This window comes from Lonchura striata, chromosome 2, assembly GCF_050655825.1.
Source record: "Lonchura striata isolate lonStrDom1 chromosome 2, ASM5065582v1, whole genome shotgun sequence".
Taxonomy (NCBI): domain Eukaryota; kingdom Metazoa; phylum Chordata; class Aves; order Passeriformes; family Estrildidae; genus Lonchura; species Lonchura striata.
The window spans coordinates 85542842-85565980 of record NC_140704.1 but is presented as its reverse complement, the minus strand read 5'-3'; the positions used below and the strand labels follow the sequence as shown (position 1 = coordinate 85565980).

The following is a 23139-nucleotide window of genomic DNA, read 5'->3' as shown; positions in this document are numbered from 1 at the left end:
CATCTTTTCTGTCTGCCCCTTCTCTATTCAATGAAGCTAAAGTTACTTGATTTTGTTTCTGAGGGCCCTTCGGTACCTGTAACTGCTTTGTGTCAGTGACTTCCTGAGTAAGACGCCAGCTCCAACCTTTTACAGTGCTCACATCACTTTTAAGCTCAGTGTATTAATTCTTTCCTTGCCTTCCCCTATGCTTGCGTAAAGGTCTTCATAAAAGACCTTCACGGCAGCTGCACTGTTCTTCAAAGTATTCTGTAAAAAGCTTCGCAAAGGCCTGTACCTCACAAAGCACAAATGACTTGGGTTTCATTGCCTGTCATGCTGATCAGTATCATTTTGTTTCCTTGGACGACACTGTCCATTTTTTTACATCCAGATTGAAAAGGTTTTGTAGTAGGATCAGTGTTCTTGTTCTGCCTGCCTTGGGAATAATGGCCATGGTACAGCTTGGGCAATGAGTGAGGTCCTTGGCAGAAATGATGATACAAACAATAAAAACGTTAAACAAGGAATTGAATCTTGGTAGTGTGATGAAGTTGAGGGTGCAAAACAAAATAAGCTGTTTTCTGAAACAGATGAGGAAAAAACTTCTACAAAGCATAATGGTGAGTCAGAGCTTTCTTACCGTGGTATTTCAGTTCTTAATTAGTAGCTGGAACTAAAGAACAGCATAGTTAACAGCCATTTTTTTTTAATTGTGCATCTGGTTTTAACGTCTTCATTAAGAAGTAACCATAAATTGAGAAATTATATGCAGAAATTAAAGTTACTCAATAATGGAGAACTTTAAAATATTGTATTTCAGAGGTCAAATAAATTTCAAAATAAACTGAATGTTTTGAGTTCAGTATAAAACCGAGAGTGGAGCAATGGCAAAATTATTTCACAGCTCTGCATATCAGTTTTTCTGCTTATCTGCTATTATCTCTTGCCTGTTGAGTACTGGCCAACACCAAAGCTGGAGGCTTTTTCCCCTGTACAAGGTGAAGTCAAACATCTGGAGGTGTCTACATCAGATGTGGGAGGAGGGAGTGGTATTTAACATTACTTGCCTTTCAAGGGCTTTTTCAAGTGTTCCTGGAAAAGGACATTAGTTTTACTTAGAATTCCTTGTTGCTTATAAAACCAGAGAACACTGCAAAGCTTTTATTTATATTGGACAGAGTTTCTGTATTAGAACCTATAGTGCAGAGTTGCACTGGTGTGCCATGTTCAGCAGATACAAATTGCTAAGAGTTAGGTAAGAAATGCGATGAATCTGAAAATACTGCTGTATTAGAATGGAGAGTCCATGGGATATTCTGACTAGTTGTTAGCAGGAGTCATGGAAGTTGGAAGCAGCAGACATTCTAAGGTAAGCTGCTTTGTAGCAGCATTTCTGGCCGTGCTGCTATAAAGCAACAATTACATCTGTGTATATACTTTTAAATGTTCTTTATATACAAGACTCGGTGTTAAACAGTGGGAGGAAATACTTCTAGGAAGCAGCATAGATTCATATAAAGACAGTGTTTACAAGAGCATATAGTCACAGGACAAGGGGGGAGTGACTTCAAACTGAAAGGGAGTTTAATCAGATGTTAGGAGGACATTATTTACTGTGAGGGTGATGAAACACTGGAATAATTTGCCCAGAAAAGATGTGGATGCCCCACCACTGGAAATGTTTAAGACCAGGTTGGACGGAGCTCTGAGTAGCCTGGTCTAGTGAAGTGCTTGTGCCTGTGGTAGGAGGGTTGGAACTAGGTGATCTCTAAGGTCCAATCCAGGCCATTCTATGATTCTATGAAAATACGTTTCATTAAATACAGAAAAAAAAATTCTACCTACATGCTGCTGTTTCCCATAATACAGTGTGGCAGCTTTATGCATGACTTCACTGCACTGGACCAAATTGCTGGAAGAATTAAGAGTATGACATCTACTTCTGGAGCATTTTAGGGATAGTGTTGAGTGTGTGCAAGGACCACAGATGAGAGATAATATGCAACTTGCTGTTTAGCTGTTACCACTAGACACATTTAAAAAACTGCACTGTGAAATAAATTTAATTGAATTCTATTCCATAAGCTCCTGCAGGATAATGTTTGCATCATGTTTTTTTTGCTACAGTGTTTTTAAATCAGTAGATGCTTTAAAACAACTAAAGGATAGAAATATATGTCATTATATGCCAGAAGTTTGCGGTTTTCATTAGTTACAGGAATCTACAAAATATTTTGAGGCCAAATAATTAGCCTGTAGCTTATGCTAATATTCCTGTTTTATGAAAGATTAAACAGTTGTTAAAATGTGTGCTTATTGCTTTCCAGAGCTCACCATTTTATCTTTGTCCTGCATGGCCTTGCATGTTCATCAGCAGGGACATAATGTGGATTAAAAAAGCCTGGCTTCAAATAAGATTGCTTGGCCTGTTTTGAAAATGCAGCACCCAAGTTCTTTGGAGCAATGGCTTGTGAAGGTTTTCTGAAGTGAATAATCCTATTACCAAGTTGATTTGAGTGCTCAGGCTGTGTACAATCCATGTTAGCAGGTACAGAAGGGGTATTGCTTTGTAACCAAGAGATCTGCTGGTGTCTTTATAGAGGATGCCAATCAGGTTACCTCTGGTGCTGTTTATATCTGCAGTGGAAAGAAGTTCCTCACATTCTGGAGCAGTGGGATAGCCCACACTGCCTTGTGGTGTCAATTTGGACCAGCAGATGCTGAGAAGCAGCCAGCACTGGCTGTGCTGCTCTCCATGGTGGCAGTCTCTCAGTGGTGCTGCTATCCTAAATGTCCCGGACTGTGGAGCCTGACCAGCAGAGGCTGAGCTGTCCTTGGAAGCAGCAGCTGCTGCGAGCAAAGGGAATTTCTGGGGATACCCTATCTCATTTCCAACTCACTCAGCATTTCTCCACATTTCATACAAGCCAGGAAAGGAGGTGCAAGGATGCCAAAGGCAAGATGGACGTGTCTCCCTAACACTGCTGACCCAGTAGAACATCCTTGTGGCCAGGGGACATGCAGGAACCAGCAGCCTACAGGGAACCAAGGCACCTGCAGGAACCAGCCTCCCTGCCATGGGCTCTGCCACTTACATGGTGCCAAGATGTTCACAGAATCACAGAATCAAGAAAAGATGGAAAAGATGTCTGAGATCAAGACCAGCCTATGACCGAACACTACCCTAGCAACTAGACCATGGTACAAAGTGCCACATGCACTCTCCTTAAACACCGCCATGGATGGTGATTCTACTGCCTCTCTGGATTGACCCTTCCGTGGTCTAATCGCCCCTTCTGTGAAGAAACTTTTCTTAATGTCCAACCAAAATGTCTTTATGTCCCCTGCCACAGCTTAAGACTACTTACTCTGTCACTGGTTGTCTGGGAGAAGATGCTAACCCTCACTTGCCTACAGGCTCCTTTCAGGCAGTTGTAGAGTGCAATAAGGTTACCCCTGAGTCTCTTCTTCTCCAGGCTAAACAACTCTGTATCTTCCCCAGCTGCTCCTCATAGGACTTGTGCTCCAGACCCTTGTCCAGCTTTGTCACCCTTCCCTGCACACCCTGCAGCACACTCCAGCTCTTCCCTGAAGTGAGAGGACACAGGATTCCAGGTGTAGCCTCACCAGGGCTGCGTACAGGGAAAGCATCACTTCCCTCATCCTGCTGGCCGCACTGCTGCTGTTCGAGACCGGGATGCACTGGTCCTGCCGGCCATCTGGGCCCACTGCTGGCCCACGTCCAGCTGCTGTGCCCTCCGGCCAACTCCGACCCACCTTGCAGTCTGTGCATTTACCAATGGCAGACTCAATCCCCTCATCCATGGTTTGGGCCTTTTCGAAAGTTAGTACAAACCAGGCTGTTCTGTCCCTTTAAACCTCGCCACCGTTTTCAAGTTTTCCCCGCCCCGGCCCATCCCCCGCGTTGCCGGGGCGGCGGGGCCGGGCGCGGGCAGGTGAGGGCCGGGCCGAGGCCGCGGCGTGGCCGGGCCTTCCCCGGGGCCGGGCCCCCCGCATGGCCGGGCCTTCCCGCATGGCCGGGCCTTCCCTGGGGCCGGGCCTTCCCCGGGGCCGGGCCTTCCCGCATGGCCGGGCCTTCCCCGGGGCCGGGCCTCCCCCGGGGCCGGGCCTTCCCCGGGGTCGGGCCTTCCCCGGGGTCGGGCCTCCCCCGGGGCCGGGCCTTCCCGCATGGCCGGGCCTCCCGCATGGCCGGGCCTTCCCCGGGGCCGGGCCTTCCCCGGGGCTGGGCCTCCCGCATGGCCGGGCCTCCCGCATGGCCGGGCCTTCCCCGGGGCCGGGCCTTCCCCGGGGCTGGGCCTCCCGCATGGCCGGGCCTTCCCCAGGGCCGGGCCTTCCCGCATGGCCGGGCCTTCCCCGGGGCCGGGCCTTCCCGCATGGCCGGGCCTTCCCGCATGGCCGGGCCTCCCCCGGGGCCGGGCCTTCCCGCATGGCCGGGCCTCCCGCATGGCCGGGCCTTCCCCGGGGCCGGGCCTCCCGCATGGCCGGGCCTCCCCCGGGGTCGGGCCGCCGCCGGGGCCGCCGCCTCCCGCGGCTCGGGGCGGATGGGCCGCGGGTCCCGCGGCTCGGCCGGCGCTGTCTGCCTGCAGACACTCCTTGGCCTTGTTTCCTGAACACTTGGGGCTGGCTCGGGGTGCGTGCAAGGAAGAAAATGAGAAAGTTAGACCTAAAAGGAAGTGAAAGTGATGAGCTGGTCTTTTTCTCTAGCGAGAATAACCCATGACAGAGTGAGGATGGTGAAGGGGTGCAGAGGCTGCCTGATCTAGCTGTGCTTTTCTTTGACCATTAGGTGTATGTATATATATACAGGAGGCTCCTTCTGAGCATCGAGAAACTCTTTTTTCATGTGAGCAAGCACTGGCACAGGTTGCCCAGGGGGGTGTGGAGTCTCCATCCTTGGAGATTTTTGAAACACACCTGGATCTTTGGTACTCTGCTCACAGATTGTGCAGGGGATCAGACCAGCTGAGCTCCAGGAAGTCTCTGGCAACTTCTGCCCCTCTGTGACTAATAGCTTACTTAGAAAAGCAGCTCTTGCACTGCATATTTTTTTTTTTCTGATTATATTTTAATTTTTATTTAACTTCTTCCCAGGGGTACTTGTACACATACCTGTATTTGTTCCTCAAAGTTTTTCTGTTGCCCTGAAATTCTCAGCTTTTTTTGCCTTCAGCTTCAGTTCCTTGGCTAGAGCTGTGTTTTTGAATCATTACTAAAAGCGCATGACCAATGTGGTACTTAGATGCGCACTCTGAGGTCTGTTCCTGATGCAGATTGTCTGCATTGGAGTGATGAAGATGCTGTACTCTGTCTGCGTTTCTTTCATAAATAAAGTTCTGAGTATGGTTTGATCCTCAAAGAAGCCTTGAGCCACAGCAGTTCCATTGCTCTATCACTGACTTTTAATGTTTTTCTTTTCCGCTACAAGAAAATTCATTTGAGAAAGCCACCTGCCAGGTTATTTTATCTTAAAAATTAAACAAGTCTAAAGGGATGGGGAATTCTGTTACATTGATTCCTTTCTTAATGCTGTTGCTTTTACTGCTCCTCCTGTCTGGAAATAACTAACCATTTTAGGTTCTTGTTGCTAAATCAACTTAAGCATGCCATAGTTTGTCCTGGAAATGATAAGGAGAGTTTCCCACCAATTGTGCCCCATTCCTGTGAAGGGAGGAGGACCATACAATAGCCTATCTCTGTCCCTCCTTTTGGATCCTGGGGAACAGGATTCCTTGCAACAAATGAGTTACATCCTGAATGAGACAGACGCACCTGTAGAGCTGTTTGAGCAAAGTGCAGTTTATGTGTTTGCAACACACATTAATGTTTTGTTTGTTACTGTAATTGTTTGATGTAAAGTCTGTCACAAGTACAAATTAGTAACTTTTTGCTACAGCATTTTTATATACATAAACACATAGAAACTTGGTCATCTGCATACTCTGGGAGATGCCAAGATTTTCCTTGGTATGCAGTAGTGAGTTATCAATGTAGATACCTTTCATGTTGGCATGTGTGGTGCAACTTGTCTGGACTGCCCATTTTACAAATTTTTGTTGTGGTAGGTTTGAGGAGGCAGATCAGTTTAAAACTATCTGAAGTAACCTGTTAAAGCAGTAGTTCTCACCCAGCTGTGATTGATGCCCAAGCTGCTGTGTTTTACTTGGTGTAGCCACAAAGTTTTTAGAGCCATGCAGGGCTTGTCTGTTTATCCTTCCAAGTCTGTCAGCTCTCCTGTAGCTCCAGCTATCGAGTAGGACAGGAGGGAATCTGGGGATAGGCACTGTTCACTCCCATGTGCACATGCAATTTTTAATTCACATTCTGCATCTGTGAACTGCTGTTTTATTTCTTTCAGGTCCCTGTGACTGGACACCATGCCTCTTCCAGAAACCATGTTCTGTGCTCAGCAGATCAAAATCCCCCCGGAGCTACCTGATATTCTGAAGCAATTTACTAAAGCTGCTGTTAGGACCCAGCCTTTTGATGTTTTGCAGTGGGCAGCTGCGTAAGTATGATGTTCACCTTAAAACAGAGAGCTATACATATGGACTGTCAAAACCTCACTCTCCTCTTCATTGTATAGTGGACATAGCTTTGAATATTACATCAGCATATACATTGCATATACACTTCTTTGTATTAATGCAGCATGTAAGCCTTTTAAAAATAGTGTGGTATTTTATTTATTTTCTGTTTCCTTGAAGTTTAGGGCTGGCTTACTTCTGAAATAGCTGAATTTCCATACAGAAAAATGCATCTTAATTTGCTTTTTGTTGTTAGTTTTTCTATCTGAAAGACCAATTATTTTTCTGTTTAGTTTGGTTTTTCTTCTCTCATCTGAGATTCAATTATTGGAATTTAAAGGAAAAAATAGACATTAGCTTTTTAATTCTTAAGCCTGGTTATGTTTCTCTTCTTTCTTTCTGGGAAAAGTGCCTGAAAAATTGCACCTTTAAAATTATAATCAGCATAATAAATCTCTTGCCATAAAGTTGATTTAGATGTTTAAATGTTTCTCCTTTAACAATTCTTTTTTCTTTTACCTCAACTGCTCACTATTTTTTCCTGCCCTATGGTTTGTGTGGGCAAGTTCTTGACAAGTATCTGTGAGATGTTCTCAGCTGGGGGGATTGGAAAACGTCTGTACGGGAGGGGAGGCTGTTATCCGGCTGGAGTCCGGCTTGTCTGTTAAAAAGAAAATAATCTGAAGCTGAATTGTTACCGGTGCGGTATTGGAGAAAGCCAGCAGGGCCACCTTAAAATGGTGTGGCGCTCTTAGGAATGTGATGGACGTGAGGTTCGGCTGCCTCTGTAGCTGGAGCCCGCTGTGACTGGGGCTGGCTGGCAGAGACAGCCCGGCACTGCCGAGGCCAGTCCCGACCTCTGCCTAAACACTGAAGCAGCCCCTCTTTCAGGGGGCAGGCTCCGGTGTACCTGGCAGAGCAAGATCTGTCCCTGGGAGCCATGAAACGCAGAGCAAAGCTGTGGCTTCACACGTGCTGCCGGTGTTATAGTGCTTGTGCCTGTGAATAATCAGATGAGGAAATGGATCTGGCTGAAACATAGTCCGGGTGTTTTATGTACATGCACACTGTGCATCTATTTTTATAGTCACTTAATTCAGTTCTGGAGTGTTGCCAGCTCTGTATTTTAGCAGGTATTTGCACAGCATGGGATAACCTGGACATGGACATGGATGACCAGGGCAGATGAGGCAGGACAAGTGGAGAAACTTGTAAATTAGATACATCTGAATAAAAACTGAGTTTTCCTTGCACAATTCAGATTTCTGGCCAGTTAAGGCAGAGGCAGCTCTTAAGGCATCCAATGTGCATCCAATGCCATTTATGCTCTACTCTTAATTTTATTTTGGGGTGGATAGAAATAGCAGAAATGCTGAGAAGAAAGTTGCAATATGAATACACAGATGTACATTTTGGGTAGTGCACGAGGAGAATGTCAAACAGATAAGCCCTCAGGTTTATCAATCAAAAGAGCTGAATATATCAGGTTTATCAATCAAAAGAGCTGAATATATCATGCACAAAGTAAGTTAAATGCCTTAAGAATTATTAGAGTGTCATGAAAAGGAGCAAGTAAAGTCTAAAGATGGTGGTTTCTGGGCACAGGAAGATGGGAAGTTGTGCATGTTGGCAGCTTACCACGTTCTGCTGCTCCTGTGGGGGAACCTGCAGATTCTTACAGTAAAGAGCGTTTACTTCTGTGCAGTTTGTAATGGCCATGGGCATTGAGGTGTGTTGGTCTTCCCATTCACTTAGGTATTTTTCAGCCTTGTCTAAAGGTGAACCCCTTCCTGTGAAGGAGAGGCTCGAAATGCCATTAGCAACAGGGAAAAAAGATGCTGGTTTGACCCCAGGACTCCTTAAGGTCTTGCACAAACAGGTATGAGCTGCTCTTTATCAAATGCACAATGCTATTGAGAAATGCTGATGTGTTGGAGATGGTTGGGGAGAGAGACTGTCAAGAATTTGAAATATTTTGGGCAGACACTGTGTTCTTAAATTAGTTCTGGTTTTCAGAGTTCTTATTGTCGTACCATGATTTTGTTCAAAGCTTTCTTCCAAAGGCATGGTGGCCATAGCAGAACTGAGGGAAAAATGGAAGCACTTGGGCTTGCCAGAGTTGCAGCTGGAAGCTATCCTGGAATTGGACAGTTTTGGTGAGGAGGTGGAATGGATGAAGTTTCTGGCACTTGGGTGCAGCGTGCTTGGTGAGGTATGTTCACAGCAGGAGCCCTCATATCCAAACAGTGGTTGTCTAGGATCCATATACAAGATAGATCATAGAACAATTAATACAGATGGATTTGGGGAATGGCGATTGCTTTTGCAGCAGCTGGCAAAGTGGCTTGCGTGTTTAATTCTGTTGTCCATCAGATTCTGGTCTTGGTAACTCAACCAGAAGGATGGCTAAGTCCTTGGTAGAGAGCAAGTGTGTCTGCAGAGAGCTTGTACTGTGTGAGAGAGGATGGTGGAGGAATGATGCTGATGTAAATGTCCATGAAATAGAACTGAAGGGAGAAATTAAAGAACCAATTTTTAATTGATTGTGTAGCCAATTAAATTTTCTCAGCAGCACTTAATGTTACTACAGCTGCACTTAATTCTTTTAATGTCAGTAATAAAATCTCAGCAGAGCATTTCAACAGAATGAAAGATTATAAAATGCATTAAGCTGATGTTTTTATAAAGTATAATACTTCTAATGATTTCTACAGTAGATAAGAAGAGGTACTAAAAAGAAAATATATGTAAAATAATATTGTATGACTGTTGCGGTATCTGGAAGCCCTGAATATTAACCTGGCCTGGTGATGCAATTGTGCAATTGTCTGTTTATCTACCTGTCTGTCTTTATTTCAAATTTGTATTTCTTGATTCCAGTCTCCCTCCCAAAATGATCTTGTTGTTTGGGCTCTTTTCTTCATTTAAAAATAGTAACAGCAACATTACTTACCTAAAAACCAACAGCTCCTCTCTCCCTGCAAATAAAACCCGAAAAAACCAAAACCAAAACTGGAGTCACAGTGACATCATTCTGATGGAGCTAGACAGACTAAATTTCACCACCTCACCATCCTTTTGGATATTAAGTGAATTCTTTTATTTCAGTACTACATAATGAAACCTAGACTTCAGTTTCCTAGACTGGAGAGAAAGACATAAACAAGAAATTTACATTCATTTCCTGCAGCTATAAATTGTGTTCACAGTCAAACAAGGTCACAGCTGAGATAAAAGAGTAGATAAATATGAAAGTCTTAAGAGCACCAGTCTGCAGAATCTTTTTTGTAAAGCATCAATGTATTTTTACAAAAGCCTTTACAAAAGGAGAAATGACCACACAGGTAGCCTGTTAAATTGTCTTTCAAAGTTGGCAAAATGGATATGAATAACTTTGCTGTGTTGGGAGAGAGAGATGGTGGCAGTTTGGGGTGGCAGGACTAGAAAGAGCAGCAGAGGAATAGCCAAATGCAAAATGTAGAGTTGGCTGTCATGGAGTCAGCTGCCTCTTTTCCCTGAGAAACTTTCCAGGGGAGGAGATACATTAAGTAAAACTGTAAAGGATTATAAGATGACACTTCTCTATCTTAAACAGATAATGCATTTATTTTAACTATTTCTATTCTACTGTTAAAAAATACTATCTTTTTACATAGACATTGCTTTTTGTTAATGAAAATATAAAAGTAAATTTTGAAAAAGTTGCAGTGAAAAATATTAAGACTTTGGTTAAAGAAAGCCTGTGTGGGTTTGATTATGTGTTTTTATATTTTGGATATATATTGTGCGTGTGGTTTTACTTGTTTGTTTCTTTAGTGGTATCCAACCAGTCTTTGGCTGAATGAAACTCAATGCTGAATTTTTCCACACTTTTCCCAATATAGCTCAGCATGCATAGGGCACTGGATTGTCAACACCACATTAAAGGAAGGATTTTTTCAAAGTATATTTGGAATCAATAATTTGAGCCATGTTTTTTAAAGATAACTTGGATGTTATTGGCAGTTGACTAAACTGAAATATTCTTTAAATGCTTTTTGTCTCAGTGCTTTTTCTACTATCTATTAAAATGGAACTTGAATAGAGAGAGGGGAAACAGTAAATACCAGCCAAAATATAATCTAAAAATTATATAATAGAATATCATAATAAAATCACCAAACCTATATTCATTTTGTGGGGGTTGTAGATTTGTCTGTCTTAACTGCTGCTGAGAATTCATTTAGAACCATTGAGGTAATATACACACACACAAAAAGATATTTTACTAGGTACAGTGATGTTGGAGCTTTTACAGTAGCAGAACATAGCAATTTGGCCCTAATGGAGAGAGATTACCCTATGCAATCTTTGACTATCACAAGATTCTGGTATTTTTTACTCCTGCCTCTACTAGAACTACGTTATTTTTTCCATCCTTGGGCCTGCACTAGAGAGTAAATTTGGGGTTTAAAGCTATGCAACGATGGTAACACCTTCATCTCATTTACCTTCCCTTTTAATGGCTTAGAGTATGGATTTTTTCACGGTATGCAAGGATGTTCTTGGCTCTAATACTTTTCCTTTAATTTCTTGCTGGAACTCCCTGTAGTCCTTACTGAGTTCAATGAAACAGGCCTGCGAGATCCTAACAAGAGACCCAGAAGGAGGAGCAGCTCGAATTCCCTTCGAAACATTCTCGTTCCTTTATTCGTATTTGGCTGATATTGATGGAGAGATATCAGAGACAGAAATTAAAGCATTCCTCCATGAAATAAAAGAAGAAGCGTAAGTAAAAATCTGTGCAAGGAATTTTTAATCTGTCGATTGCCTCTGGGTTCTCCATAAGCCTTTAATGTCAGGTGAATAGTCCATTTTCTTCTGGGCATAGCCATGATGACAGGACAGGAGTAAGGATTGACTAAGATTGTATCAAAAGCATAGAGTTATTTTTTGTCAACTTCCACATCTGCACTGTTAAAAGATAAATTTTTATTTATCCATCTTTCTCTGAAATATTGAAGTCTCTATAGGGTGGTATAATTTTCCCTGTAGGAAGTTATTATATTCAGGCTTGTAACATCTGCATTTTACAGCTTCGGGAACCAGCAGCATCTTCTGGGCTGTTTCTTTGATTTAACATAGTTCATAAACCAGAGAGAGAGGCTGGGAGTTCTCTTGTCATATCCATAGTCACACACAGGTCACATGAAATGCAGTTACACCAATTAAAAAGAATCTGTAACAGGCTTGTCCTCCATGTGTTGCCTGCGTAGAATGTTTGCATACAGAGACTTAACTGTTGCCACCATCTCTCTGGAATTGCTCTTTCTGTGCATGATGGGCTAACACAACCTCAGAGGTGCTACCACCATTGCTGCTGGGCTCAGCCCTGACCAGCAGTAGGTCTGTCCTGGAGCTGTCTGGCATTGGCTCTGTAGAACGTGGGGGAAGCTCAGAAGCTCACAGAAGGCACCACTGTGACCCCCCCACCCCCCAAAAAACATTGCCATGCAAACTCCATATACTGTCTTAGATTGCCACCAGCTCAAAGTTCATGGAAGCTCCAAAACAAGAGCATACAAATGAACTTTTTCATGATTAGTTATAAGATTGACAGTTTTTAGTAAGAACCACTTTTTAATAATTGCCTCTTTTTCTTGCATTTTATATAACTCTAAATTGTGCCTTTTCCAACACACTACAATTTACCATGTGAAAGTGCCATTTAAAATTTTTGGTTTATTCCTTTCCAGGGACAAACACTCTGGCATGGTGCTGATCAGGCACTTCCTGCCATACTCCTTCGTATTTTATTGATCAACCTTACTCTTCAGCATGAGGTGAGAGGAAAAAATAAATGGAATAAATAAGTTCAAGAAAATTTGTGTTCAAAGTACTGTAATTTGCACATTTCGGAACAGGATCCTCTTCTCTGGGACTTCCTTTTCTTTGTCCTGCTCTTGAGATGGCCCTTCAGGGAAAGTTCATTGAACAATACATGGTTATATTGTTATCCAGCCTCTCAGATACTGATGACCAGCCCTAAGGAGCAACCCCTTCACTCTTACACTGAATTGAGCAAAAGTTGTTTTGTTACTGAGCTTCCTACCTACATTTGATAACATTAAGTAAAACATGGAATTCAGTTAAGCCAGGGCAGCTGTAACTGGAACATGTCTCATTATGCTTTTGGTAGCTCTGACTTCGTTTTGACTCTGGCACAAATACAGCTGGTCCTTGGATTACCTTGTCTGCCTGGACATGCTTTATTTGAACAGTTTTACCAAACCCTACTGAAAGAACTTAATGTGAACCCTGTGGCCAAGCTGGTAGACAAAATCAATGCAAGGACTGCAGTAGTTCCATATTTTTTTTCCTCTAATTAGAACCCTTTCAGAACTTAAGTATCTTTTTTCATTTTTGGATAAACTTGTCTAAATAAAGATGTTTCAAAATATATCTTGTTTTCTGACAGGAAGAGCTATTGTATTTGTCACATAGACGAGGAATACCTGACACAGAGTTGTTTGGTTAGACTGCTGTAGCAGGTATAGAAGCCTAAATCCATCAAAACAAGACCAAATATTTAGTGACAGATAATCACACTTAATTGCAGAAACAACTGAGGTATGAAAGAGGAGACTAGAGGCTACAGTAAAACTGGAAAGATTACCTTTGATTGAGAAGGCCCCAACTAGAAGCAACATGAAGTGCCCTCTCTTGGCACACTGAACAGAAGTATTTTAGGGAAGGTGGATCTTGTTCTCTTATAATTGTTTACTTTGTTGAAGCAAGAAGCTTGGCTGATGGTGACTAACCTTGCTGAAGTAGACTGTGTGTGGAATTAACAGAACTGTACATCCTTAATATCTGCATGTTTTCAGTCTGTTTTATCAACCTCTATCACAAACATTTGTATGTTAGTCCACAGGATGGGAAGTCTTCCTAGTTACTGCTGGAAGGAAATGCACCTGCTATTTGAATATGCTACTCAGCAATATTCCAACTGTTCTTGGTGCCTCCCCCCTAGCTTCTGTAGACAGCTACATTCTCATCACCTTTTCCAGATTATATTGATCCAAATTTTCTTTGAGCATGAGTTTAGGAACACTAACTTTTGTGTTATTGTCCATATAACTGTCCAGCTGCAGTTTAAGATGTTTTATCCTATTGGAGCACTCTGAAATCTGCCCTCTGGTACATGCTGTAAGTAGGCAATGTCACCTAGAGGCAAGAGTGTTAGGTAGGAGGGGGGACTCTCTTCATGCATTCCCTGTTTGTAACTGATCTGGACTCCACTGATTAGCTCTGTTTTATATCCACTATGGGCCAGGAAGGCCAGTAAGTACAACCTCTCACAAATTTTATTCTTCAGCCTTGTCAGAATAACTCAAATACATGAGAGATCAATATAATTTATTAATAGGTGTATAAATGTTACAGATTTACACACAATCTGAAATATACTGCTTCCATCCTGACAAACCATAGCACCTTTTTGTCTCCGAGTAGCACAGGTCTGATGCAACACCAATATTATGTGCACACCTTTACTGTCTTGAGCAAAACAGCAGTAACAATAGTTCTTGTGGAAGTTGTTTTGAACAGCTGACAAACAAAATCATCAGGTTCTTGTTTCTACTTTCTTCTTTTATGATTGTAATATTTGTCTTCATCCCTGAAACAAAAACATAAACATTGTGTGGGCTGTTAGCTCAGAGTCAGAGTCTGAAGAGAAAAACAACTTGGAAAATAGAAAGCTCTCATTAAATGTAGCCATGTCCTCCTCTAAGGAAAGCAAGTAAACTGCTTTTTGACAGTTTACTTTCCATGCTGCTTTAATCAAGCCTTGTCATGCACTGCCAGAGAGGCAATTGTTTAGGATGAACATAATGAATAGACATCCTGACATAATGAAGGCCAGCTTTGAGACAAGCCATCACTGCCATCCACGCAGTTATGTAATGCATTTACCCAAACGCAAGAGGCAAGGCAGCATTTCTTCTGCACAACAGTCTTCATGTCTGCTCAAACACAGGACCAACACACCTGTGGTCCTGCAGATGTAAATATGTCTTTGTTGACAGTATTAGAAAATGTGACCTAGATTTGTTTTCTTTTGCTAAATTGTATGTCTAGAAGTACTGATGAGCAACAGCATTGTTTTGAAGCATCAGATATGGAAAGGTTAATGTATGCATACTAGTGAAACAAATAATATTTATTAAGGTCTAGAGCAAACGAGCAGAAATCAACATTAGACATGACAGGCACTTAGTTGTGGATGAGAAACATACTGTCCATTTAACCATGCTGATGAAGGAGTAACAGCCTGTTACAGTACTGTTGCAGCCCGGCAAGCATGCTGCAGAAAGTGCCACCTTTCAGATGTGACAGTAAATTCTGAAGTCTGGACCACAGTTTGTGATCTCACAATATGTTTTTTTTAGAAGCCTCATGCCACTGACTTGTCATACTGCACATGAAGTTAGCCTAGTTTTTAATTGGACTAGACATTCTCAACCTCTGCACTAAATTCTCATAGAAAATGGCTACAACTGCCTGAATTGGAAGCAGGAGTCAGATGTCACTTTTCAGCTCACCTCTCTCTTTTTCTCCAAGAGTCTCTGTCTTTGCATCTCTCATGACTCCTCCTTCGTTTACTTGGACTCCTGCTGGTGTCTCTCCTGTGTCTCGTGCACTCCATATCCTTACTGCTTCCCCCAGACTGCCGTGAGTCCACTGAAGCTGACCGTCTGACTTCCCTCCTGAAAATAAACTTCAGTGATTTTAATCAATAAAAACAGTTTCAGAGTCCCTGTTTCCAGTACCACTTTTGTAATATAGTGACATACTAATGATGTAAAACAGAGGATATATCTTTTATTAAGCCTGTCTCTCTAAGAAATACAGTACCTCCCAAAAGAGGCACAAAGTCCACATCCATATCTCAGCACATTATTTAATCCAATTATTTCCTATGAACACTTCTCCTCAGTCTTAACACCTCTGCTTGTGAAATTGGAGGCAACAGAAGGGGATCACTCTGTTTTGCTTTACATCTTTAACTCTTCGAGCACCTGCCTTAAGCTGCAACATACAGCTGGAGAACATGACAGAATCGTAAGATTGTTAGAGTTGGAAGGGACCTCTGGAGATCTTCTAGTCTACGCCACTTGCCAAGGCAGAGTGACCTAGAACAGGTTACACAGGGATGTGTCCAGGTGGGTTTTGAATGTCTCCAGGCAGGGAGACTCCAACTCTTGCTTGGGCAGACTTCCAGTGCTCTGCTACCCATTAATCTTAATTTTAATACTGGGAACAGTGTCACTTTCTAGTGTGTTTCAAAAACATCCTCCTCTCAAAGACCTGCTGAAGAGGCACAAATAGGCAATCACTAGGTCATGACTCCATGTTTACTTCAGTGACAAACATTTGGAATGGTGTGCTTGACACAGCAGAAGTATGTATAGCTAAAACACCCTCCCAGTTAGCACAGCAACATTTGCAGGGACAAGAACTGTAAAGCCTCCCCATATTTACTATGGAAACCGTAACTCTGAGGTGTAATATATCTAACACATGTTGTAGTAGGGAAGGGTAGGAAATTGTGTAATTGTATTTCCAAGTGTCCTTCTGTACCCAGCTACAACATTTGGGCACAGAGGAAGCACTATTCATTCCCGAGCTCCACCAGAAAGTACCTGTTCAGCTGAATAACTTGCAACTAACCTACTTACCTCTGAAAGAAAGATACTTACTAATTTTTCTCCATGCTTCATGCAGGCAGTTTCTCAAGAAAGATTTAATAGAATTTGTATAACATAAACCACGCATATGACTCAGATAAGGTTGGTATGTGCTACTAGAAGAAGGTGGTAAGATAAAATTACAATCTACTTCATGCATGAAGTAGCTGTCAGCTGTCGCATACCTGCCTGAAGACTTTGACTTCCCTCCTTCACATATCTCTGCATTATCCAACCTGTTCTCCTCCTGCCACTGATTGCTGAGCTCTTCCATATGCACACCAATCACATCCCGAATCACCTGGAGATTAAGATATGTTGAAACAAACATGTCATGGTAGTGCCTGAACTAGCATCTCAAAAGAACCCTAACCTCACAAAAATCTCCCCCAAACCCTGTACATCAGATGTTTGAATAGAAAGTCTGATTTGCCGAAAAATGCTTCAGCATAAATTTTAATAGCATCATTTTATGATAGCTATATCTTGCTAGCATTTTCACACTCAAAACTTAGCAGTTAGAAATGCACATTATTTGTAACTTGCTGCAACAAACCAAAAACATTCCTCTATAGTTTGCAACACTCATAAAGCAGAATACAAGAAGCAGAGAAAGACATATTATTTGTCTTTGAAAGTGTGTATAATTTTTTATGCTGATATTTAATAAGCACTTTTGGGAAAAAAGATTTTTTTTTTTCTGATCTCACCTCAGTGTAGGACTTCTTTGTTATATGAACATTCTTAGCTCTGTATGACTGACGCCTTCTTTTGTAATCTCGCATTTCAGCCAGAATTTCAAGATGGGACTTTGGACCTTTCTGACTATCATCTAGCAAAAGATTGGAAGTAAAACAAACAGTCATTAGCAGGATGTTAGCACCGGCAGGAATGCAGGCCTCCTACATTCAGGAACATGAAATAATTGTGTTCTTTCTCTAGTTCCTCCTGTATTTAGTCTAGGCTGAATTTACTCAAGCTTCCTCCTTTCCTCCTCCAACCTTCTTGCTGGCTGTTTACACACAAGTAAAAAGCCAGCAAGCAAATGCTGTTATGTGATCTCAGTCTCCAAACTGTGATCCACACCAATATACAGGCTTGTGATTTGGTCAAATGCCTTCTAAATACAGGTCATGTTTTCAAAGCCTGTGTTACAGTAAAACACAGAATGAGAAAGCCAGATTTTGTATCACACTTCCTAGGCTCAGCAGGGCCCTGCAAGGTGACACAGATGCTCTGTTGCACTTGGTAGTTACAAACTGCCATGACTCAACAGGGATGAGAGGTCCCAGACCAACACCAAAGTATGTTGCTCAAGAGCTCCATCTGGATGACTGCCAACCTCTCCTGTTCAGCTTTTACTCTTAAGCAATCTTTAATCTCATCATGTCCTACAACAAATAACTGTTCCAAGCTGCACAGCATGTTGGCAACATTAAGCAACCTGGTGTCAGCTGCGGCAAAGACAGAAGATCCATCCACAGAGACACACACAATACATGTGCCAAGAGCAGAGCACTGAGGCTTTCCCAGAAGGAAAACATGATAAAGGACACCAAACTAGTATTTTGTGATGCCAGGTCTTTGTTGTAGCTTTTAAGAACAGTAAGCTCTCCACAAAAAAACCCAAAAACAAAAAACCAAAACAAACCACAAAAACAAAAAACAATAATAAATTCTGTTTAGCTATTTACAAACTCATGTAACTGAAAGTTCTGAGCCATAAATTCAACAACAGATCATTCTTCAAACCTTGGGTGATTTTCGCTGCTAAATCCACAAAGAGATCACTGTCATTTTCCGTTATCTGAGATCTGGACTTCTGTTTCTTTGTCTCCTCAACAACGTAATCATAAAGAGCAAGGCGGTCAGCTTGGGTCAGGTCACAGATGAAACGCTTGTGGTTTTGAGGAATTTCTATGGGCAGTAATGAGTATAAGCCTGGAGGTTGGACAGACAGGTGTTACTTGTAAAGTAGCATAACTATGCAGGAAAATACCAAGAAGTTCGAGAAACAAACAATGCAGTAAACTCCCAGGCTGTTTTCATCCTTGCCCTATGTATCTGTAAGAAATTTCAAACTTCTTAATTTGAAAAGATAAAAAATGTTCAAAGATCCCTCCCAAGCCCCCCTCAGGCTATAAAACCCTCTTGATTGCTTACACAGATAAAGTTTTCATAAGCCATGAAGGAATTGTACTAGATTAGATTGCAATGACCTCTGTGATTTCCCATGAGTTTCAGCTTTTGGCTTACAACTACATCAAGAGAGGCTGCAGCTCTAACTTCTATGTTTATCTTACTCCTAAAATGTTACGTAAAGTGCTAGTTGCAAAATACCTGTTCTGCCAACAAGAACGAAAGCCTCTAGGAGACTCGATAACCAATCACTGTGTAAATCAGTCTCACTCACACTGTCACCTTCTCTACGGAGCTTTTATAATAGACTAACTGATAGGGCCATCAGTGGAATAGCCCCAGGCTGCCCTTCTGTGTTAAATGGGCCACTCTGCTAGCTAAAAGGACTACAAAGGCACTTTCAAAGCGCTTCAGAACAGTTCAGATAATTGACTTAAAGTTATGGAAACAAACACACTGCCTGAACATTCTTCTTTCCCGTTTCCCAGTTAAAATACATATGCCTCCAAACAAATTAATCCATTCTCAATCCATTACAACAGCAGTTAAGTGACAAAGATACAGGATGCAATACTCTAGGATATGGCCAGCAAAAAACCATTTTAGTCAGAAGCGTTCCATTTTCCAGCAACCATTGATCTGACCTCCATAATCTTGCTTCTCCCAACACAATCTCACAAAACTCTAGGCAAACAGAAAAGCAACAGATAAAAAGGGTGTATGCAACACCCTTCACAACAGGAAACTACTCCAGATTATTCAGCTCTTAATGGAAGCTGGGCAATCCTACTATCACTAGACTCCAAAGTGGAAGAGAAACTACAATAACTCTACAAACGTAAAATATAACATTTCATCATTACTGTCCTTTGAACATAAACCAGAACTGTTCTAGCATGAAAAATGAATTTAAACACAGAAACTAGAAGTCTCTTTTTAAAATGCACAGTTCTTACAGCATCAAAGAAGTCCATAAAAATGCATTGATGATTACATGCTTGTGATTTTAGAGAAATTACACAACTTGTGATTAAGACCAATTTTTCTTTTCAACAATGTAGCTATGCTAATATCTAAAAATGGTTAGAATAAAAAAAAAAAAAAGAAAGAAAACAAAGAAAGAAAATCTCTTCCTTTGAGACAGTGAGTCAAAAGGAAATTTACAATAAAAAATTATTTTTCATTTGTTGCCAAAGATTTTAAATTGAACAAACGAATCAGTAAATCTTACAACAGACCACGTTGTCACAATGAAAACCACCGACCCAGTTTTAGCGTTACCCTCAGAGAAAGGCAAGCTTGCAGGGAAATCTGGGCAGTGAACACTGGCACCTAGTGGCTCCCTGGTGCACACTTGCAATGAACCACTCCACAGGTTTATCTGCCGCTTCTCTACTTGGATGTGGTTGTCTCAATGAGTTCCCACTTCCCTTCAAAGGAAATGCACCTGACATGCACAAAACACAGTGTTCATCCCAGGAAATCTCCTTCCCAAGCAACTATCCATTAAGCCTCTATTTGCTATGCTAGAGAAACAAAGAAAACATGAAAAACTGAGCAAGTGCTACTGTATTTCACTGTCAGAAAAGTTTCAGTGTTACTTTTCCTTCTGCCTATACATGTTTAACCAACTAAAGTCTACAGAGAGCAAATGTTCTTTCAGGTGTTGCAGTAATTTCCCAGCCATACACTAAAGCTCTACAGATTCCACAGGGAGCCCTATTTTTCTACTTGATCTAAATCTGAACTTTCAGAGAATCCATCCTAGCCTGGTCCCCCTATCTGGTCACAAAACCCACCGAAAAATGAAATGTAAAGGAATTAGTGAGCTTGGAGCAGTGACAAAGGACAACATCGCATTTGTAAATGTGCCAGCATAGTTCTTATACAACTTCGTAGTTCTGTCTTGAAACAGTCCAACACAGTAACATGCATGTTGTTTGGTTTTTTCAGTCCTGAAGATGTTAAGAGGTATGAGCACAACAGACTCAAAGTCTCTCATCTAGCTGTCCCACGTATAGAAAGTAATCATGCTCCAAGATATGCAGGGGAAGGAATATTAAAAATAAATGAAGTGAAATTCCTCACAGCAGTTCTTGAACAAAATAGAATGAAGGAAGCAACAAGGAGAGAGACAAGAGCAGCTCTCCACAGGAGGCTGGTGAAGTCACATCCGTATTTGCTTGCTCCTTACCTTCACTGTAGCCTGCACCTTCCTTCGCACTTTGCGCACTACCCTGCTTAACAATGTGAAACTGTAGATCTTTATCTGAAGGCAGAGAAGAAAATAAAACCATACCACTTTTACATCAAGTTCTTGGGTACTTGATTGGGTAAGTCTTTATTCCCAACCTCTATTATGAGACTTATATTATGGTACAGAACATCATAGTTTCATTCATGTACAAGTGGATGTTTGAACTAAAAATGTAATTTTCATCTATTACATATTTGAAATAAGAGGAGAAAATTAATGAAAAAAATGTATTTCAGGGTTACAAAGATATGGAAAAAGAAATGTATGTATATTGCTCTCTGTAACATTGCTTTATCTCCAAATTCTACAGACAGCTTCCTCACCTTCTGAGCATTCATTTTAATACACTTTCTGGATTTGATGCAAGAGTGAGGATTGAGAATATAGGACAAAACTCCTAAGAAGACAAAACAGCTCCTCCTTGGATTTTTAGACGAAAAAATAAAAGTCTAAAAATCTACAGAGTAGTATTACACAGTGATAGAAGCATAAAACTAGTAAATTAAGGCAAATTGCAAATTACAATTCGAGAGAACTAGCCTACCGATCGAATCACGATTTTCAGGAGGTCCTGAGTTTACAGCTGCCAGGCAGTGTGGTTGTGCTACCGTGGGAACCCGGATTCCTCAGTCCCACATCTCGGTCCTTCCCCGGGATCCCCCCATAGCGCCTCATCCTCTGCACGTCCCCGGGGGTCCCTCCTCAGCCCCAGCCGTGTGCCGCCCCGTCAGGCGCAGCCCCCGCTGCCGCTCACCCATGGCGACGCTGGGAACCTTCAGGTTTTCGTAGAAAAAGCTAGAGTCGTACATCTGGGCCTGCGGACCAAAGGGCTCGGTCAAGGCCCGGCCAGGGGCCGCGCCGAGCCGAGCGGCGGTGCAGCCCAGGGCAGCAGCGCGTCCCCGCGCCCCGCTCCCACCTCCTCCTCGGCGGAGTATCCCATCCTGCGGAGCCGGCAGGACGCCGCGTGCCGCTCCAGCGACGCGCGGGGCACACGGTGATGGACGTCGTAGGGGCACAGCACCCACTCCACCTGCGAGGGGACACGGGTCAGCCCCGCCGCCCCGCCCCGCCGCCCTGCCCCGCGCAGCCCCGCCGCCTCACCGGGTCCCCGCCGAGCCACACGGCGCCGGCAGCGCCCACCGCCGCCATGGCCGCGCCGCGCCCCGCCTCACAGGGGCGGCGCCAGCGCTGGGGGGCGCGTCAGCTTCGCGTTTCATCCTCCTGAATGAGCCGCCCGCGGCAGTTGCATTGTGAGCATGGGATGCTCGGGTAGAATTTTAAGGAATAGGGGAGACAATCCCAAATTGGAGGGACTGCCCGGACGAGAGCCACCAGGAGCAAAGCCAGCGGGGCTGAGCAGTAAGGGGATTGTAATCCCGGCAGTGGGCGATCTGCTCAGAACGGACCCCAGGCTCAGATGGAGGGCAGGACATGTTGGTTAACATGAGCACCAAGAGACACAGCCAGCAGATGGGGCTTGAGTAGCAATTGACAAGAAAGTTACGTAATTTGCAACTAATGGATCCCGATGCCCTTGCTTGTTGAAACGTGCAAACAGCGCGAAGTTCCGGCGCTGGAGTTGCCGTCACCCCCAGCCGACGGCCCGGCGCGAACGGGAACGCGGAGCCTGAGGCCGCGGGCGCCGCCTGCCGGCGGGAGGCCGCGGGGCGCCCTGGCTGCGCCGCGCCCTGCCCGAGGGCCGGCCCGGCCGAGCCCCAGCGGGGCCGGGGCGGGGCCGGCCGCCACAGCGCTCCCCGAGCGTGGCCGGGCGGGAGCAGCATCAGCCGCCCTGTCGCCATCCAGGCCCTGAGGCCCGATTCCCTCTTGAAACGTAGGAATGTGGTGCGAGATGGCAGCAGGATCTGCAGTGCAGAACCAGGATGGGTTTGTCCCCTCGTGGAGCACAGGGAGCTGCATGGCTGCCCAGGGATACCCCAGGGTCCTGGCCAGTGCTTGGCGTTTCGCTGAGGGGCTGAGGGAGCAATAGGGCTCAATCAGACTGTAAGGCAGGATGAGGAGAGAAGGACTATCTTAAGGGATAGCTTTCACATGACTGACATTTGTGTTTGCCTCTTTGTTGTCTCTGAAAAGCACATGACTGGATGGAAGAGTGGCTGTGTCAAGGCAGGGTGGGGGAGAGGCAGCGTGACAGATGCAGCTGCCAGAATGACTTTTGTACATCTGCTTTTCGTTAGCAGATTACAACCCTTCCCTGCACAGTGAATTTGAGACTCAGCTGGGATTTTGGCCCTTTGAGAGATTCGGTGCCTCTAGCTACGTTTGCCTGGGGATCTTTGGCACCACATGATACAGAATACTTGTGAAGGCTCTTCTCAGCTGCCCTTGCATCTTCATCTATGCTGTACTGAAGTACACTCTCTAGCATTAGCACATTTTATCAAAAGAGTACTAAGAAAAGCTGTGCAAAACTGTTTTGACCATCTCCACTGGAAAAAAATCAGTTATTCAAAATTTGAAAGTCAAG

At 43.4% G+C, this 23139-nt stretch overlaps 2 protein-coding genes across 7 annotated transcripts; one reads left to right on the top strand and one right to left on the bottom strand.

Annotated features, from left to right (window-relative positions):
* Positions 1-3906: 3906 nt before the first annotated feature.
* On the top strand, positions 3907-15324 carry ROPN1L (rhophilin associated tail protein 1 like). Of its 5 annotated transcripts, none has more exons than XM_077785244.2 (7): positions 3907-3938; positions 6359-6508; positions 8294-8406; positions 8578-8739; positions 11119-11294; positions 12263-12349; positions 15132-15324. In XM_077785244.2, exons 2-6 carry the CDS (start codon positions 6487-6489, stop codon positions 12324-12326), a joined length of 537 nt encoding a protein of 178 aa, XP_077641370.1. In that variant the 5' UTR covers positions 3907-3938; positions 6359-6486; the 3' UTR covers positions 12327-12349; positions 15132-15324. The 5 variants fall into 5 exon arrangements, with proteins under 5 accessions (XP_077641370.1, XP_021394096.1, XP_085427829.1 ...); XM_021538421.4 differs by having other exon boundaries at positions 8283-8406; XM_085571703.1 differs by having other exon boundaries at positions 3907-4633; positions 8283-8406.
* SNRNP48 (small nuclear ribonucleoprotein U11/U12 subunit 48) lies at positions 13909-21819 on the bottom strand. 2 transcript variants are annotated; one of them, XM_085571701.1, is made up of 9 exons: positions 21756-21819; positions 21571-21684; positions 21409-21469; positions 20592-20666; positions 18011-18199; positions 16969-17090; positions 16444-16559; positions 15113-15288; positions 13909-14187 (listed from the first exon to the last, which is right to left on the bottom strand). In XM_085571701.1, exons 1-9 carry the CDS (start codon positions 21801-21803, stop codon positions 14060-14062), a joined length of 1029 nt encoding a protein of 342 aa, XP_085427827.1. In that variant the 5' UTR covers positions 21804-21819; the 3' UTR covers positions 13909-14059. The 2 variants fall into 2 exon arrangements, with proteins under 2 accessions (XP_085427827.1, XP_021394094.3); XM_021538419.3 differs by having other exon boundaries at positions 15113-15277.
* Between the last annotated feature and the right edge of the window lie 1320 nt (positions 21820-23139).